The 19,809-nt window shown below is 40.6% G+C and overlaps 2 protein-coding genes across 9 annotated transcripts in view; one reads left to right on the top strand and one right to left on the bottom strand.

Annotated features, from left to right (window-relative positions):
- Positions 1-9,311, top strand: part of gins2 (GINS complex subunit 2) — a 56,786-nt gene extending 47,475 nt beyond the window's left edge. For 3 of the 6 annotated variants that reach the window (XM_060923223.1, XM_060923217.1, XM_060923216.1), the window contains exon 6: positions 8,704-9,311. The gene's annotated coding sequence lies outside the window, so the exon portion shown is untranslated. Of the gene's footprint in view, positions 1-5,508; positions 6,110-8,703 lie in introns of those variants that run through there. The other 3 variants (XM_060923224.1, XM_060923222.1, XM_060923219.1) reach the window with 1 other exon arrangement.
- gse1b (Gse1 coiled-coil protein b) overlaps positions 1-19,809 on the bottom strand; it is a 521,271-nt gene that overhangs the window by 15,116 nt on the left and 486,346 nt on the right. For all 3 annotated transcript variants that reach the window (XM_060923214.1, XM_060923213.1, XM_060923212.1), the window contains exons 9-12: positions 13,853-14,186; positions 8,667-9,265; positions 2,879-2,991; positions 2,520-2,778 (exon numbers count right to left, since the gene is read on the bottom strand). In XM_060923214.1, coding sequence (XP_060779197.1) covers positions 2,520-2,778; positions 2,879-2,991; positions 8,667-9,265; positions 13,853-14,186 — 1,305 coding nt within the window. The remainder of the gene's footprint in view (positions 1-2,519; positions 2,779-2,878; positions 2,992-8,666; positions 9,266-13,852; positions 14,187-19,809) is intronic.

Here is a 19,809-nt window from a genome sequence, read left to right as displayed (position 1 = left end):
CGCTGTACACGCACTTCCGCTTCCCTACTTTCCCGGTTTGGTTTGTTTTCACGACCGCTATTTTTAAAAACACGAGCGAAGATGGAGCAGCACGAAGAGCGGTTGATCGAGGAAGTGAGGACGTACGTACATCTATACGACTCCAGTTCTAGTCATTATAAGTAACCGGAGGATAAACACTCCACTAACCACACCCACCAACTACTCCTAGCGATTTCGTGACTTCGCGCCCCCTTGCATTGTGGCGGTGAATAACATCGCGCACGCCTATTACTCCCCGCTCAACGATAAATTGTCTATCTATCTGTGAAAGCCTTGTCGCAAGAGCATGCAGAGGCCTTAACCTGAGAGACGAAGTCTGAAATTGTTTCCATGGAAACATGAAAAATTTCTCAAATTTCTTAGTATGAAAAGGCACATCTACATCACCTTGTTAACATGTATACCAAGTTTCAGATCTGTATCATGAATAGTAGGGCTGTAACGATACACCCAACTCACGATTCGATTCGTATCGCGATTTTTGACCCACGATTCGATACGCCCACGATTTTTTTAAAAATGTTTTTTTAAAGTAGTAAATTTGACTTATTAACATTTACTTACTTACATTAACTATTTAATAACAAATAATTCAGACCACTGCAGAGAATGAGTAATATGTATGCAAAAATGAACAAATGTATATCCAAAGACTGTTTTATTTCTCAAAATAATACTGTTGAGCCGGAAGCTCTGTTTTTTTCGGTTCTGAAAAAGTCATTTTTCCAAATCGTGTAAATCCGTTAAGATTTTTTTTTGGGGGGGTGGCTCTCTCACTGTCTCACTCTCATAGGGCCAATGATTTTCTGTGATCGCGGAAAACAGATGGAAATTACGGAATTTTTATGGTGAAACATTGCTCGCGTGTCAAAATGTAACTGCCGCAGAAGGCTTCCGCCCAAGCAGACATGCCTTCAGTGTTGCCAGATACTGCTAACGTTTTCCACCCCAAAATATGTTCAAAACCAGCCAAAAAGCACCTAAACCTGCCCAATCTGGCAACACTGCATGCCTTTCCGGTCAAGTGATTGTGATTGGCTTGTGGCACACCTAGCCAGCCAATGAGCTGCTTGTTTACAGATTCGCTCCCCGCGTCGCAACCAGAATGGCGACCGCTTAAAAGAAATGAATGCTCTGCCAGTGGCGAGTGTGGACGTTGCGTGACTCGCAGAAGATTGTCGCAGGTCGGCGAAAAAACGACTTACTAATAGATATAAAAAAAAAAGTAATTTAAGTAAGTTTAAAATGTAATTTAAATAAGAAGTAAAGTATTCATAAATTGAAGTTTGGAAGCGCCTCTGTTTTTGGGCTGAGGAGAAGTTTGAAAGGGTGTACCTCGATTCTGCCTTCTTGTATCGCGATACGGATCGTGGCTCTGCGTATCGCGATTTCGATACGCATATCGTTACAGCCCTAATGAATAGTTTTGCTCCGGAAACGAACATTGCTCTTAGAAACGAAGTCAAAATCTATTTTTTATCTAAAAATTTGGAAAAATTTTTTTTTTTTTTTTCAAAAATCCAAAAGTAGCAAAAGGCACCAAATCACATGTTGTTTGATATGTATACAGTTTCATGAAGATATCTTCAGTAGTTTTAAAGATATGGCCCGGAAACGAAAACGTGACCGGATGGACGGACGGAACCCGGTTCTACACCCCCCGCCAAACTTCATTTGGGTGGGGGACAATAAGGAGTTTATTAAAAGGCTTTTTTATTTCTAAGATTAAAATAGACGGTCGTTATAATGAGCCACGACGCTGCTTTCAATCAATCGTGTCATATTTGTAACATAGCTGAGTCACGTGCAGAATAAACGGCTAGCGGTTTCAAAACTGAATTTCTGTTAGCGGTTTCTGATGCTCTTCATTGCTCATTTCTTGAATAACTCACTGAATCTTTTTTTTTTTTTTTGCAACATTGAAAACCAGCGCCTTGGAAAGAATGTTCGTAATCGCCCACGGGCGTTACGGGAAAATTCTGCCTGGCAAGGAACCAATCAGAGCGCGTGATTTTACCGGCAGTAACTTGTGCCATATAATAACAGAAAATAATCCTGAAAGCGAGGATTACAATTTCTATTTATTAAAAAAACACCACATCAAAGCTTATTATCCATATAACGTCTGCCAGACGAGTTAATTTACAAACTGTTTCAAAAAATCCCACAAACTTGTCAGTCACGTTACCGTTAAACCGTAAAGCGTAAAACTTTTTTTTTTCCCTCTGAAGATGTAAGAAAACCGTTACAAGGCACTGAGACTGGAGACTCCTTCCATAAAACGACTCCATATCAACGAGTTTTCTTTGTTAAATAACAAAACGTTTAATAATCTGAGATCATTTTGCATTGAGCATCTTCTCGATAAGTTCCACTGAATGAAATCCGGTGCTTGTTTTAAACTGAGACCTTTGGTACCGGACCACTGCGAATGAAATGGAAAAAAAAAAAAGTGTGTGTGTGTGTGCACTCCGCACCTTTCCTCTGCTGCGTGCTCAGGTGATTGAGGCTGAACATGGTGAGGAAACGTTTCTTGGCCTCCAGCTCCGGGCTGTTGTCCATCTCCTCAGGAGTAAAGCGAGTGCTCAGTGGAGGAGGCAGGCGCTTGATGGCCACAGCTGGAGGTGAGGGGCTTTGCTCCCGGTGCATCCTTCTCCTCTTCCTCCTCTTACGTTCCAGCAGCTCTTCTCGCCGAGACACGGTGGTCAAACTGAACAGCCGCAGAAACTCCAACTTCTACAGAGAGAGCGAGAGAGAAGAGTGGATATTTTTTTCTCTCAGGGCTGTTAATTATCTCCCGTGTGGAGTGTTTTTGGAGTGTGCAGCACTGCATTACCTCGGTGGAGTCGTCCAGTTTGAGTGGCGGCTGCTCAGCCACTCTCCGGAGATGAGCTCTCACCTCCTCTTCATCGCTCTCGTCATACGAGTCGTCCAGCTCGTAGTAATATCCTGCACATGACCGCACGCCTGAGTCACTCAGCACTCGTTTCAAAATCAGCCAATGGGTTATTAATATCATAGACACTTCATAACGAGGAAATTGAGCTGCGTGTTTAAAAAAAAAAAAAGCCACTTTATCCGGTTTAACTTCTTGAATGAATTTGAAAAACGCTTTTTTTAATGTTCTATCAAGAAGCTTCCTCACATCCGGTATATGTGGGTTGATATACAGTGTCTTGCAAAAGTATTCATCCCCCTTGGTGTTTGTCCTGTTTTGTCGCATTGCAAGTTGGAATTAAAATGGATTGTTAGCATCATTTGATTTACACAACATGACTACAACTTTAAAGGTGCAAATTTTTTTTTTTTTTTGTAATTTTAATTGTGACACAAACAATAATTAAGATTTTTTTTAAAAAATCCCAGAAGATTCTCTGGTCAAATGAGACTAAACTTGATCTTTTTGGCCATCGTAGGAAACGCCATGCATGGCGCAAACCCGACACCCTGAGACAGGGTCTCCGCGGATCCTTTAAAAGTCTTATTTTTAATATGTGTTTTTTAAGGTCTTAAAAAGCATTATATTTCGCTATTTTTTGAGCTATGGTATTAAATTTCACATGGGAGGTATTAAATTTCATCCGGGTAGCCTACGGTAAATGAAAAAAAAAAAACCATATGTCTGGATTTTTTTTCCGCGCTAACGTTATTTATTCAACCAGCGTCGTTTGTTATCAAGATGCTGAACAAGTAGCACAAGAGCCGTTGTGTGTCTAGCACTAGTTCTAATAGCGCAGGAACCACGCCACTGGGGGCAGTGTGTTCTTTTATCCATGTAGTAGACAGTGATGGGAATAACGGCGTTAGAAATAAACGGCGTTACTTTTTTTAGTAACGAGTAATCTAACTAATTACTTTTTAAATCGTTATAACGCCGTTCCCGTTACTTACAATAAAATGCTATGCGTTACTTTATTAAAGCTGTTCTCATCTGGCACGCTGCTCGTTCAGCCTTTCTTTACTCTGCTTTCGTGTGGGGCGGGGAGACGCGAGACAACGGCACAGTAAGCCAATCAGAGTAGATTTGGACAACATATGTAGGTAGGCCACGCCTACTGCACTACTGCGCGCTCTTTCAATCGGAAGACCCAGCGATGGCGAGCGGTCAGCCCAGCACTGCGCTTTCACACTGGAAATACAGCCAGGACTTTTCATTACTTGAAATAAAAGGCAAGAGTGTTTACGTGCAATGCACATTATGTCGAGGAACAAAGCGTTTGTCCTCGTCAGTGGCCAGTAATTAGTAACAATTTTAATAACTACAGAAATATATTACATTTGATAGATGTCTTCTCACATTGTCCCACAAAAATATTAATATAGTGTAGATAACGTTACTAATTGGTTCTGTTAAGTGTCCATTTCAGTCATTAAACACATTTAACATTCACTTTTATTATGATTACACTAATTGAATTTGATTTTTTTTTTTGAGGGGGAACAAAATGTAACGGAATAATTACTTTCTCTGGTCATTAGTTACTTTTATGACAAAGTAACTCCGTTACTAACTCAGTTACTTTTTGGGAAAAGTTACTAGTAACTATAACTAATTACTTTTTGAAAGTAACGTGCCCAACACTGGTAGTAGAACCATTGAGAGTAGAGCAGACGAGGAAGAAGTGGTTGAACTTGAACATGAACGGAGATGGGGAAGTGTAAGTTTAGTAACAAGTGGCTTGAGGAGCCAAAATACAAAAGTTGGCTAACAACAGCAACTTCAGAATATGAAGCGAGATGTAAGGTATGTCGGAAAGACATCAAGTTAACAACAATGGGCTGTAAAGCCCTTGACGCTCACTCGAAAGGGGAAAAGCATATGCGCTATGCTGCTAGTCGGGCAACAACAGTCCCCAGAGGCAGTTCAATCAGTAGTCAAACTTCCTTGTTTCCTCACTGTTTATGTTCATGGCAGTACCCTACTATTAAAATATTGAGAAAGCAGTTAATGTTCTGTTTTGTTAACTGAAGATCAATTTGTTTCCTCACTGTTTGTTTACAGCAGTACCCTACTATTAAAATATCGAGAAGGCAGCTAATGTTCTGTTTTGTAAACTGAAGATGCACATTTTTTATAAAAAAAAATGCTTTGAACTTAACCTAGAGTGTGCTTTTTTTTTTACTGTACGTATTTGTTCCGCGGTAGTGGTCTTATTTTTTTATACTCAGTGGTCTTAAAATGGTCTTAAAAAGTATTATTTTTGCTGGTCAGAAATGTGCAGAGACCCTGCTGAGAACACCTTTCTTACAGGGAAGCATGGTGGTGGCAGCATCATTTTTTCCCTCCCCCAACGTATTGTATAGTGTTTCTGTATTTTTATTATGGTGTTTTTATTTTCTAATCTGTTGACTGAGAGAGCCCTGCACAAAAATTCCAATGTGTCTGAACTGCTGGTTTATGCACAAATGGCAAATAAAAAGACCTTGACTTTGACCTTGATGCTGTGGGGATGTTTTCATCTGCAGGGACAGGAAAGATAGATGGTGCTAAATACAGAGCAATTCTGGAGGAAAACCTGTTTGAGTCAGCCAGAGGTTTGAGACTGGGACGAAGGTTCACGTTCCAGCAGGACAATGACCCGAAACATACTGCTAAAGCTACACTGGAGTGGTTTAAAGGGAAACATTTAAATGTCTTGGAATGGCCTGATCCAGGGCTTTTCAAAGTGTGGGGCGCGCCTCCCCTGGGGGGTGCCAGAGTTCTTCGGGGGGGCACAACGTGAGGAAAAATAAACCAGAATAAGTTACTATTGTGGACATTTAGCGAACTTCAGCTAGCCTTTACCAGAGACAAAATGGATCGATTTTTAGTACCTAAAGCTACAGTGAGTGAGGAGACAGAGTCTGGGCCAAGCAAAAAAAAGAAGGAAGTATGACCACGATTATTTAAAGTTTGGATTTTCATGGACTGGATCTGAAGATGCTCCACTGCCACAGTGTGTTGTCTGCCAAGAGGTGCTAGCTAACGATGCTAGGAGATGTTTAAAATGTGTAAAAGATGATGTTTTTTTAAAAAAGCACAGATGTTTAAAATGTGTTAAAAAAAGATGTTTTAATAAAGCTCATATGTTTTAAATGTGTAAAAAAGATGTTTTAAAAAAGCACAGATGTTTAAAATGTGTAAAAAAAAAAGATGTTTTAAAAAGCACAATGTTTTAAATGTGTAAAAAAGATGTTTTTTAAAAAAAAAGCACAGATGTTTAAAATGTGTAAAAAAGATGTTTTTAAAAAGCACAGATGTTTAAAATGTGTTAAAGATGTTTTAATAAAGCTCGTATGTTTTAAATGTGTAAAAAAGATGTTTTAAAAAAGCAGATGTTTAAAATGTGTAAAAAAGAGGTTTTAAAAAGCACAGATGTTTAAAATGTGTTAAAAAAGAAGTTTTAATAAAGCTCATATGTTTTAAATGTGTAAAAAAGATGTTTTTAAAAAGCACAGATGTTTAAAATGTGTTAAAGATGTTTTAATAAAGCTCGTATGTTTTAAATGTGTAAAAAAGATGTTTTAAAAAAGCAGATGTTTAAAATGTGTAAAAAAGATGTTTTAAAAAGCACAGATGTTTAAAATGTGTAAAAAAGATGTTTTTAAAAAGCACAGATGTTTAAAATGTGTTAAAGATGTTTTAATAAAGCTCGTATGTTTTAAATGTGTAAAAAAGATGTTTTAAAAAAGCAGATGTTTAAAATGTGTAAAAAAGATGTTTTAAAAAGCACAGATGTTTAAAATGTGTTAAAAGATGTTTTAAAAAAGCGCAGATGTTTAAAATGTTAAAAGATGTTTTAAAAAAGCGCAGATGTTTAAAATGTGTTAAAAAAAGAAGTTTTAATAAAGCGCATGTTTTAAATGTGTAAAAAAGATGTTTTTAAAAAAGCAGATGTTTAAAATGTGTAAAAAAGAGGTTTTAAAAAAGCGCAGATGTTTAAAATGTGTTAAAAAAAAGAAGTTTTAATAAAGCTCATATGTTTTAAATGTGTTAAAAGATGTTTTAAAAAGCACAGATGTTTAAAATGTGTAAAAAAGGTTTTAATAAAGCTCATATGTTTTAAACATGTAAAAAAAGATGTTTTTAAAAAGCACAGATGTTTAAAATGTGTAAAAGAAAAAAAATGTGTACAACAACCATTTTTTTAAATACGAATGGAACATTAAGTATAGCAACAACAAAAATTGTAGGGGGGGGCTGTTGTTTATTTGCTCTCTGAGGGGGGGCGGGGCTGATTCTCCCACACTTTGAAAAGCCCTGGCCTAATCAAACCGAAGACCTGCAGACTTTGCAGAACATTCCACTCTTCTTGTCATGCAGTAACCAGGGAAATTCTTGCACCCAAGCATCCTTAAAGCTTCTCTCTCGTCTCTTCATATTCCTTCTTTTTTTGCTTCCTCTCCTCCTCAGATTTCCTCCTAATTTTTGCAGGAGGGGGGTTTACTTCTGAACTTAACCACCTCTGCAAGAAGGACCTGTTGTATCACGTGACTCAGCCCCTTCTAACAGCGCATTTGATTGATTGGCTGTATTCGCAGGTGGACCAATCAAATTGCTCCGACTGAAACGAGGTCGGCCAGCAAAAAAATGTGCTCATCTTTTGATGACGTAGTATCACGCGTAGTCTAGGTCACTCAGTGATTTGATGGCCCTGGATCTAGGCTTTATATCGGCGGGTAATGTGATGCTAAATGCTGGATTTTGATTGGCTACAATTATATACTTCCTGTCCAATCAGAAGAGGGCAACCCCCAGTTTTTATTAAGAAGTTTGGGATTCCCCTGGTCAACGTGCCTCACACCCGGAAGCGATGTTTAGGCACCGGTGTCTTCACCCGGTCCTTTCTCGCTCCGATTTCTGGCTGTTCAATGCATATTTCATAAATAAATATTCGTTTATTTATTAGGTAGATGCATTTTCTAAATTCCTGCCTGTTGTTTTCTGGCTGTCTCTCCATATTTTGGTTGCATTTTGAAGAACACTGCTCTTTTCGTGGAGTACGTGGTGACCGTGTAAGAGTCTAGAGTCTAGGTCCCGATGTCGGCGGGTAAAGTGCTGCTAAATCCTGGATTTTGATTGGCCACAATTATATACTTCCTGTCCAACTAACCAATCAGAAGAGGGCAACCCCTGTTCTATAAATAATAAGGTCAGGATTCCCTCCTGGCGAGTAAAGTGATGCTAAATGTCGGGATTGGCACCTCCATCTACATAAACTGGTCACTTTCGCTCCGATTTCTGACTGTTTAGGAATTAGGAATAATTTTTGATGAAAATTTGGCTCTACAAAGTATTGGCTCTGGGAGGGGGTGAATACCTACAGCATGCACACTCCAGATTTCTGTTTTTTCATCTTAATTATTGTTTATGTCACAAATTTAAAAAAAAAAAAAAGCACCTTTAAAGTGATAGGAATGTTGTGTAAATTAAATGGCGCTAACCCTCCAAAAATCCATTTGAATTAGAGCTTGTAACGCGACAAAACAGGACAAACACCAAAGTGGGGGCGCAAATACTTTTGCAAGACACTGTATAAATATTGGAAATGTAAATATAATGCTGATCACTCAGCTCCAATCGAACCCAAGTGTTTACCTCAACGCTAATACGTTACTTCAGCTTTAAAACCACACTAACTCACCTTTCTCTCTTGCTTCCCTCCTCCTCCTCTCCTCCAGGTCCAGTTTGCTAATCGGCCGCCGATGCAGCTGCAGATATTCATCGTACACAAGCATGGTGTCGCTTCCTGGCCTCACCGGCGGTCCCTGTAGGCTCTTATGGACCACGCTGCTCTTTAGAGTCCCGCTCAGCTCTCCGTACTGTGTGCTCAGACTCATCGCTGCCCTCTGCTGGTTCAAAAAGGACTGCGTGGATTTCTCCAGCTCGGCTAGAAAAGGGCGGGGCTCGGAGAACCCTGTCGGCCGGATGAGCGGAAACTTCTCGTGTACATCTTTGGGTTTTTCCGAGCCGAAATGGCGCTCGGTTTTGGTTGGAGGCGGAGCAAGGCGGCTGATGTCATAGGGATTTGAATGTGGTTCGTGGAGAGGCCGCCGTGACTCAGAGGAGGTCTCTATGAGCGAGGCGGGGTTCCAAAGGGTGGTGGGAGGTGCAGGGGCAGGGGCGTGGTCTCTGGGTTGGGGTTTGGGGGAGATGAGAGGTGGAGGAGCCCCGAGGTGGGGGTGGAGATCCCGTTCTCGTTCTCGCTCTCTGCTGCCAGGATCGTGGTGGTTTGGGATGGGCCTGTGTGAGAAATAAAGATGTGTACATGTGGAAAAAAAAAAAAAGTCAAGCAATATTAACGTTTCTTTAAATGAACAGAAGAAACAGCCCTGATGATTTCACTTGCAACATTTGTTCTGTGTGTTTCGACGACTGTATAACAAACTAGAACAGGTCTGGACGAGCGTAAATAAAATAAAATAAAATTTCCCTGGAAATAAAACCAAATTCTTTCTACACCACGTTGAATTTCAATGCAATGAATTTATGAAAGAAAACAAGAATGTGCCATTTTATTTATAGAAAAATAACTGCAAATGAAGAGATTTTAATTATTCTGCGTGGTTAATTATCACACGATCTGACTGCGTTGCTTATTTTCTCGTGTATAAATATAAACCTTCGTTACACATCATCCGTTTGATATTTTTTGCCTCTGTAATCTTGAAAGGGTCGAACTTGAATTTAAAGATTAAACCAAACACCAGCCTGTGTGTGTCTTTCTGTGCGCAGACACTCAGTCCCTTTTTTGTGGGAAAAGAAGGAAACTGAATAAAATCTGCCGCCTTTGAAGTGTGTTCATTCTCCACATTCTTCATCTGACAGGAAATGGATCGACAAGAAGGGTTTTTAGAAAGCATGCATTTCCTCTTATGTCGTTTCTGTGGTTGAAATTCCCTTATTAAAGTTGTCCTTAACCCTCATACAAGCTAATCAGATCAGAGTGTGCTAAGCGTTCAGACATCTGATCAGACGAGTGCTGTAATTATCAGTGTGGATCTCACACACACACACACACATTCACTCATCTGTACAACCACCGACAACACCTACACTGGATCTGACCTCTCCAATGCAATAATAGCAGAAGCTCGTGTTACGCAGGTAGGAAAGCTGGCTGTAAACAAGGTGCAGAGGTTCAGATGTGTGACGATGACTGAGGTCAAAGCCTTGACGGGTTAAAGTGCCATTCCACCATTGGATGTATTCTTTGGCATAAAATACAATATATTTTATGACAACATGACTAGACAGAGAAATCTTTTCGCTTCAAAATGATATATCAAACATAATTTTTTGACAACGACAGGTATATTAATTTTGCGACCAAAGTCACCTACCCTTTTAATTTCCGCGCGTGATGTCATCGGCAGGTTCCCCTTCTTGTGTACCACGTGTCGGTCTATTTTTAGACCAGGAAACCCCCAAAGTGAGAGAGTCATTTCTCCTCGTATATGGGGGCCAAAAAAATTGCGAAAAATTTTGAGTTAATCTTTCAGTTAGCTAGATTTATTGGTATTAGCTAGATTTATTGGTATTATTTTTATCGCCATTGCTGATAATATGTGCCACGTCACACGTCACGTGGTACACAAGAAGGGGAACCTGCCGATGGCATCACGCGCGGAAATTAAAAGGGTAGGTGACTTTGGTCGCAAAATTAATATACTTGTCGTTGTCAAAAAATTATGTTTGATATATCATTTTGAAGCTAAAAGATTTCTCTGTCTAGTGATACCATTTATATATGTTGTCAAAATATATTGTATTTTATGCCAAAGAATACATCCAATGGTGGAATGGCACTTTAAACAATAACCAAGGATGTAGGAGCTCGTTTGGCCTGCCATCAAAACATCAAACAGAACTGAAATGTGACGATGTGAGAGAGGCCCAACCTTCACAAATTGTTCACAACGGGAAAATCAACAAAGGACTAAATTTTGTTCCCCGAAGGACGATCGACCCAAAATGTCGATCAGAACTGAATTTGCATGACAAATGAGTGGAGATACAACCACTCAGTCAGGCCATCCTTAAAAAAAATCCGTTTCCTGTCCACCGGGTGAGCAAAAAAATTTTCAGTCGGGAGGGAGGGATTTTTTTTATATATATATGGATGGATAAGAAATCGCAATGCTGTGTTTGCTTTTTCTTTCAGTACTTTTTTATTGCAAAAGCAGACACATTTAATAAAATATGACGGTCTAATCAACTGAAACTTGTACAAAAACTTTAAGTTAGCATTTTAAATGCTGACTGCGACATTTGCAAAACTTTTACAAAGGTACTTAAAATGTCCGACACACGGACTTTTTGTAGTTCTGAATCGAGCGTTAGGCCGAGTTCGGATGAAATTACACTATTAAAATGATCACTGAATGATTTGTTTTTCTGAATCTTTACTATTTTGTTGTTCGCTAGAATACCATTTTGCGATTTCACACTTAAGCAAATGTTTGAAAACTCCGGATCTCCTTCCTTCATGGTGGCTGCCATTTTTTTGTGCCGCACGGTGCATGCGCAGAGCTGATCCGATTCTATATTCTGCGCGGAATGCAGGGCTTTCCACAAGCGCCGGCTGCCGGCCACACAGCCGACTACACAATTAAGTCCAGCCGGCTACTTTAATGACTATTATTTTTGTAGCCCACTGGCTCTAAATATTAATTTTCGATTTTAATAAAATTAAATGTTTATCTAACAGACTGACAATAATGTCAAACTGAACCGCACTCATTTAAGCTGTGATTTGCGCTGTTTGTACCGATAATAACCACAAATTCCCCGCAGACTTTGTTGATCAGGGGAGAGTAACTCATCCGCGGCCCCGACATGCGGTGTGTGTGTGTGTGTGCGCACTCGGCGGAGGCAGTAGTGTGTCGGGGCCGTCGGAGGGAACAGAAGCAGAGATGACGCTTATTTTGTCTCCGGTAAACCAGTCTTCTCTCGTTCAATTACGTGCTGGCATCAAAAGACACCGTTGGTTGTAAATGAACCCAAACTGAGTGGTTGGAGTGTATTTTCATACACAAATGGAGAAATGTTGGCTGAGTGTGTAATTGTGTCGCCCCACTGCAGACCGTTGTCATTGTTAATTCATAGCATGCTCAGCTGCGTGAATGTGTCACGCACCGAAAATAAGAGATTTACAAGCCAGGAACGCCTCATGATGCAATACGCAAGAAAAGAAAAGATTTACTGCCATTTTACTTTGTATTTGAGTAAAGTGAATAAATAAATGGTCTGTGGAAAATACATTTAATCCTGGGAACTGCGTGCACAGGAGTTTATTTTGTGTTTCCCCCCCGGCTGGCTACTTATTTGTCATGGCTGGCTAGTATGAGCCTTATGGCCCTTTTCCACTACCCTTTTTCAGCTCACTTCAGCTCGCTTCAGCTCACTTCAGCCCGACACGGCTCACGTTTCGACTACCAAAAAACAGCACGACTCAGCTCGCTTCAGCCCTGCTTAGCCCCTAAAACTCGCACCGTTTTGGAGTGGGGCTGAAGCGAGCCAAAGCGAGCCGAGTGGGGCTGGGGGCGTGAGCAGACACTCCCCTGTGCACTGATTGGTGAGGAGGAGTGTCCTCACATGCCCACACACGCCCCGTGAGCATGCTGGGATCTGTAAACACCGTAAACCCGGAAGAAGAAGAATTACGAATTACTCTGAAGCCTTATGCGCCTCGCCTCATCTATACGCTCTTGCCAGTATCTGTTGGCGTTGTCGGTGACAACAAGCCACAGCACCAAGACCAGCAACACTAACGACTCCATGTCCATGTTTATTGTTTACTATCCGGGTCGTAAGACTACCGCTTAAAAGCTCACTGATGTCACTGTTTGCGCCGCTTAACGGCATCACGTGACGTCCACCCACTTTCGCTAACTCCACCCAATGTGTCCACCCACTTCCAGCCAGCACGGTTCAGCGCGGTTGTAGTCGAAATGCAACTCCAACAGCCCCGCTCAGCCCAACTCAGCCCAACTCAGCACGGCACGGCTCAGCCCGACTCAGCCGCGTTTGTAGTGGAAAAGCGGCATTAGTGGAAAGCCCTGGGAATGCGGAAATGTCAAGTTCGATTTTAGATTTACGAACCCGAAAAAAATGTCGAAAAACTGGCATTAAAAAAAAAAAATTAACGGCACTCACCCGGCCGGTGGACCGGAAACAGAACATTTTTTAATAATGGCCTCAGAAGAAAATTTGTTCAGTTGCGCTAATTACGAATCCCTTGGCAAAAAATTGACAATACAACGAATAAGTTTTGTGCGGAACGTCGAGCTCTTTCAGATAAAACAATCAGAACTGAAATCCATTGAGGACTGAACGAAAGAGGAGATAATGATTTAACAGAAAATAAAGTTGTAAACAAACTGTTTACAACAGTAAAATCAACAAACAAATGACCAAGTTTTGTTCCTCAAGGGATCAAAGCAATCAGTCAGAACTGGAATCGGATGAGAAATCAGAGAGGAGATACGATTCTAGTGAAAGGCCTGGGAAATCCGTAAATTTGGCTTAATTACGAACTCGTTAGCAAAACATTTGACAAAACAACGATCAAGGTTTGTACGGAGTGATGAGTTCTTTCAAACAAAACAATCGGAATGGAAATCCATGGAGGAGATACGATTCAACTGAATTGTGGACGACGGACGGCAGCTCATTGGTCAGATGAGCTAATAATTAGCGTTTTTATAATTAGGAAATGAGGAGCATACATCTGCACCAAGAAACACCATTGAGACCGTCCTCTATACTGTGTTCCGTTAAACCACTGAAAACAATGTTAACCCCGCCCGAAAAGACGAGCCTCTGTACCTCGGCCCCTCGTTCCGTAGCTCGGGCGCCTCTCCTGGCCGGCCGATGTCGAGATGTTGCTCCAGAACCTGCTGGCGAAACTCAGATACTTGGTACTGTCTGTCCTCTTTCTCTTGCCGTAGTTTCCTCTGCCGTGCCAGCCACCGCTCCTCCTCGTTGTTGCGCTGCAGAATCATGGCGGGCGTCAGAGCCCCAGGTCCCGTCCCTCCCGGCCCGAGGTACATGCCGTGTGCGGAAAGCAGGGTGGGCACCGGGTGATGGGAGGAGCTCAGTGAAGGGTGCAGGCCTGCCTGGATTGGTTTAGGAGCAGGGAGGGTGGGCTCTTTGGTTTTATCTGGAGAAGAAATGCACTGCGTTAGAGGTACACTGAAAACAGAAAGCATGAAAAACCGAAAAGGATTCAAATGATCACGTGTGTAGATGTTTATGAGCTGGGTATTTGAGGACGTCCAACAAGGACGTGTGCTGGTCAGGTGTCCGTATATTTTTGGCCAGACAGTGTCTATATCATACCACTTCATGACTGTGATTTCTGCTGCTGCCATTCTGCCCCTTTCTGTACTTTTGCATATTATTATGTTGCATCGTTGCACTGTGTGTTATTTTTAGTACGTATTGAATGTATAACTTATATATATATATATCTAGTATCATGTATAACTAGTGCATTAATGTTTTTTTTTCTGCTGTAGCACGCAAATTTCCCCGTGCTGATCAATAAAGTTCACCCACCCATCTACATTACACTGCATTATACTTTGCTGTACTCTATTATCCTAGACATTTTATCAATTAAATTGACTGTACCTTACTTAAGCCATTAAACTACATGATAATGCTTTGCTTCACTGTACCATGGGATACGAAATTTACTGCACAACATTATACCAAATTTTATCGATTATGCCTATTTAATCTACTAAACCCTACACTACACTACATCATATCTCAGATTTGGAACACAACAGGACAAATCTCAGTGCACCCATGTGTTACTCTTGACCTCCCTAATGCCCAGTGTGAATTTGGTGAAATTTGGAACACACTGAATTTTTTCCCCAAAAAAACACAAAGGCAGGTATTGTATGGTATAAGTACAGCGTAGCACAGCATCACCGTGGAGATAAAATAGCAATAGTATGGTGTAATAGTATAGTATTTAATCTACTCAACCAAGTACGTTACACCGTACTGTAGCTGTTCTATCTCCATTGCTGTGCTATACTACACTGTATTGTACTGTACCGTACCGTACCATACATCAGTCATATCTCAGATTTGAACGATCATAGAACAACACTACTGTAAGTGCTCTCCTGTGTTACCCTTGACCTCCCGAATGCACGGTGTGAATTTGATGAAAATCTGAGAATGTCACTATTTTGTCTAAAAAGTGTTTTTTTGGGGAAAAAATGAACTGTTTTCCAAATTTCACCAAATTTACACTGTGCGTTAGGGAGGTCAAGACTAGCACAAGAATGCACTTTGTTTTGTTCTATAGTTGTCCAGTGCTGAGATATACAGTGGTGCTTGAAAGTTTGTGAACCCTTTAGAATTTTCTATATTTCTGCATAAATATGACCTCAAACATCATCAGATTTTCACACAAGTCCTAAAAGTAGATAAAGAGAACCCAGTTAAACAAATGAGACACAAATATTATACTTGGTCATTTATTTATTGAGGAAAATGATCCAATATTACATATCTGTGAGTGGCAAAAGTATGTGAACCTCTAGGATTAGCAGTTAATTTGAAGGTGAAATTAGAGTCAGGTGTTTTCAATCAATGGGATGACAATCAGGTGTGAGTGGGCACCCTGTTTTATTTAAAGAACAGGGATCTATCACAGTCTGATCTTCACAACACATGTTTGTGGAAGTGTATCATGGCACGAACAAAGGAGATTTCTGACGACCTCAGAAAAAGCGTTGTTGATGCTCATCAGGCTGGAAAAGGTTACAAACCATCTCTAAAGAGTTTGGACTCCACCAATCCACAGTCAGACAGATTGTGTACAAATGGAGGAAATTCAAGACCATTGTTACCCTCCTCAGGAGTGGTCTCCCAACAAAGATCACTCCAATAGCAAGGCGTGCAATAGTCGGCGAAGTCACAAAGGACCCCAGGGTAACTTTTAAGCAACTGAAGGCCTCTCTCACATTGGCTAATGTTAGTATTCATGGGTCCACCATCAGGAAAACACTGAACAACAATGGTGTGCATGGCAGGGTTGCAAGGAGAAAGCCACTGCTGTCCAAAAAGAACATTGCTGCTCATCTATAGTTTGCTAAAGATCATGTGGACAAGCCAGAAGGCTATTGGAAAAATGCTTTGTGAACGGATGAGACCAAAATAGAACTTTTTGGTTTAAATGAGAAGCGTTATGTTTGGAGAAAGGAAAACACTGCATTCCAGCATAAGAACCTTATCCTATCTGTGAAACATGGTGGTGGTAGTATCATGGTTTGGGCCTGTTTTGCTGCATCTGGGCCAGGACGGCTTGCCATGATTGATGGAACAATGAATTCTGAATTATACCAGCGAATTCTAAAGGAAAATGTCAGGACATCTGTCCATGAACTGAATCTCAAGAGAAGGTGGGTCATGCAGCAAGACAATGACCCTAAGCACACAAGTCGTTCTACCAAAGAATGGTTAAAGAAGAATAAAGTTAATGTTTTGGAATGGCAAGTCAAAGTCCTGCCCTTAATCCAATCGAAGTGTTGTGGAAGGCCCTGAAGCGAGCAGTTCATGTGAGGAAACCCATCAACATCCCAGAGTTGAAGCTGTTCTGTATGGAGGAATGGGCTAAAATTCCTCCAAGCTGCTGTGCAGGACTGACCAACAGTTACCGCAAACATTTAGTTGCAGTTATTGCTGCACAAGGGGGTCACACCAGATACTGAAAGCAAAGGTTCACATACTTTTGCCACTCACAGATATATAATATTGGATAATTTTCTTCAATAAATAAATGTCCAAGTATAATATTTTTGTCTTATTTGTTTAACTGGGTTCTCTTTATCTACTTTTAGGACTTGTGTGAAAATCTGATGATGTTTTATGTCATATTTATGCAGAAATATCAAAAATTCTAAAGGGTTCACAACCTTTCAAGCACCACTGTAGTGTAGGATAATTATCGTGTACCATAGCATATGCTATGAGGCGCTAATGGTTAATCCTATTCTAATTAAATCTACTAACCCTACTATATTACACCATACTGTAACTATTTTATCTCCACTGGTATGCTGCGTTATGTTATATTATAATATCCTATACTACATGTCAGCTTTGGAACACAATAGAACAAAACAAAGTGCATTCTTGTGTTAGTCTTGACCTCCCTAATGCACGGTGTGAATTTGGTGAAATTTGGAAAACAGTTAATTTTTTCCCAAAAAACACAAAGGCCCTTACCATTTTTTTGGACAAAATAGTGACATTCTCAGATCGTTACCAAATTCACACTGTGCATTAGGGAGGTCAAGACTAACACAGGAGTGCACTTTGTTTTGTTCTATGATCGTCCAAATCCGAGATATGACTGATGTATGGTTTGGTATGGTATGGTACAGTGCAGTATAGCATATCAATGGCGATAGAACAGCTACAGTATAGTGTAATGTACTCGGATTAGTAGATTAAATAAGTATAATATAATATACTATAGCCCTGTGATGACCTGGCGACTTGTCCAGGGTGTACCCCGCCTTTCGCCCGTAGTCAGCTGGGATAGGCTCCAGCTTGCCTGCGACCCTGTAGAAGGATAAAGCGGCTACAGATAATGAGATGAGATGAGATAATATACTATACATCTGCTTTGGAGTATGACCGGACAAATCTAAGTGCACTCCTGTGTTAGTCTTGACCTCCCTAATGCACGGTGTGAATTTGGTGACGATCTGAGAATGTCACTTTTTCGTAAAAAAGCCTTTGTGTTTTTTGGGGAAAAAATCAGTGTGTTCCAAATTTCAACAAATTCACACCATACATTAAGGAGGTCAAGACTAACACAGGAGTGCACTTTGTTTTGTTTTATTGTGTTAAAAAGCTGACATGTAGTATATATCAGGGCTTTGAACCGGTTCAAGGAACGAAAACGAAAACCGGGAACTTTTTCTATTTCACATGGAACAGAAACGAAACCAGAAACTTTATTATTTTTTATGTTCCGGAACAGAAACGCTTATTAAAAATAATGGTAACCGGTTAATACCGGTTTTTATTTCGTTCCTCAAAGTTTCTGTAGCCTACAAATAGTCATTCTTCTCCTGCGCAAGTTTCTATGACCCGCTGGGGTTCACTTCCTGTGTGACGTTCGCTGATTGAATGGAGAGCGCGGGAAGGTGGACTACTAGTGAATACTAGGTGAATTACTGAGTGTCTGAGCAAAGAAGAGCCTGAACGTTGCAACCTCCCTATTGGCTGTTTGTAAAAATGTATCAGTTGTTGCCCTTCCCACGGGAATCATCGCGGGCTCGAGAGACGAGACCTGACGAGTTAGTTCGTTGGTAGCAGAACAAAATGTCTGGACACAAATCGGGTTTTCAGAAAAGGAAAGAAAATAAACGGAGGGTCGAAAATACAAAAAAGGAGGCAGAAAATGCAAAACGAGTTTTAAGGTAGGACAAATGGTTACTTTTCTGAGGCAGCCCGCCGTGGCTGCCTGCAGGCTTATTTATTATAGCCCATTTAGTTAAAATAGTTGATATAAAATGTTTATAGTTATAGTTATGTGATGGTTGTCCTGATTTAGACTGGTGTTTTTTTTTTTTTTTTTGGGGGGGGGGGGGTTTGCACGATGTTGCACCCGGGTCCAGATTAGGGCAGAACCGGCCCTGGCTACATTTCAGGTGTAGTTTGTTTTATGTATGTATGTACTTGCATAGATGTGTACTTCCAATATGGCGCCTAACAAAATCTCGCGGCGCGGTGACGTCATGCGGTAGCCCTCTATAGGGCCTGACTAGCCTTTGGTAACACACTAAATGAATTATCTTTCATTTTTGGCACTTTTTCTGTTTGTGTAGATGGGAAGACATACTGAGAATCCAAATCGCCAACATTTGAAATAATAATTGTTTTGAATTATTTCTTGTCTTATTTAATGAAGGTTGTAATAGAATTAGCCTACATTTGGCTTAAGCTGGATGAGACAGAGACATAACTTTATAGCCATTTGTTAAACAGCTGACAGGGAACGTAATTAACCGTTCCGGGAACGAAATTTTTTTGTTCTAACCGGTTCGGGAACGTCTATTTAATGGTGGAACCCAAAACCGGAAACGTTAAAATTCCGTTTCTGTTCGGAACGAACCAATAGGAAAAAAATTCCGGTTCAAAGCCCTGGTATATATATATATTATTTACCAGCTAGGAGGTCCATATGGTGAAATACCGTGACTGAGGTCTTGAAAGTACTGAGCGAGGCCCTCTGGGCCGAGGTCAGTATTCAAGGCCGAGGTCACGGTATTTCACCATACGGACCGACCTTAAGCTGGTAAATAATATATTTATTTTTTCTTTACCAAATTCTAACAGAAAACGAGAGCGCCCGAAAGGGAAAACCGAGCCGAGCCGCCATTTTGAATCCTCATTCACGGCTGTAATGCAAATTGCTTCCTCCTCGGTATACAAGTGCACTTCCATGGCAGGAAAAAAAAACACATTTTGCCGCCTATGTAGTTCCCTATTTATACAAAATTGAGTCATTCAGGATTCAGCCATGTTTTTGCTCGGCGTTAGCAAGTTAGAGGTTTTTAGCTTTCTCCTGAAATGCTTTCTTTTATTTCTTCTTCCTCAGGGTAGTAAAACTCGCTTTCGCTGTGAACACTGTCGTTATCGCTATCCATGCTGTAAAATTAATGCTGTTCTCCTGAGAAATGCTGGCAAAGATTTATAAGATTTTTGACAATCTTATAAATAAATCTTATTTAAAAAAAGATAAA

The sequence above is a fragment of the Neoarius graeffei genome, chromosome 6, assembly GCF_027579695.1.
Source record: "Neoarius graeffei isolate fNeoGra1 chromosome 6, fNeoGra1.pri, whole genome shotgun sequence".
Taxonomy (NCBI): Eukaryota; Metazoa; Chordata; class Actinopteri; order Siluriformes; family Ariidae; genus Neoarius; species Neoarius graeffei.
Note: the sequence above shows the minus strand (reverse complement) of the source record. Positions and strands in the feature narration are given on the sequence as shown.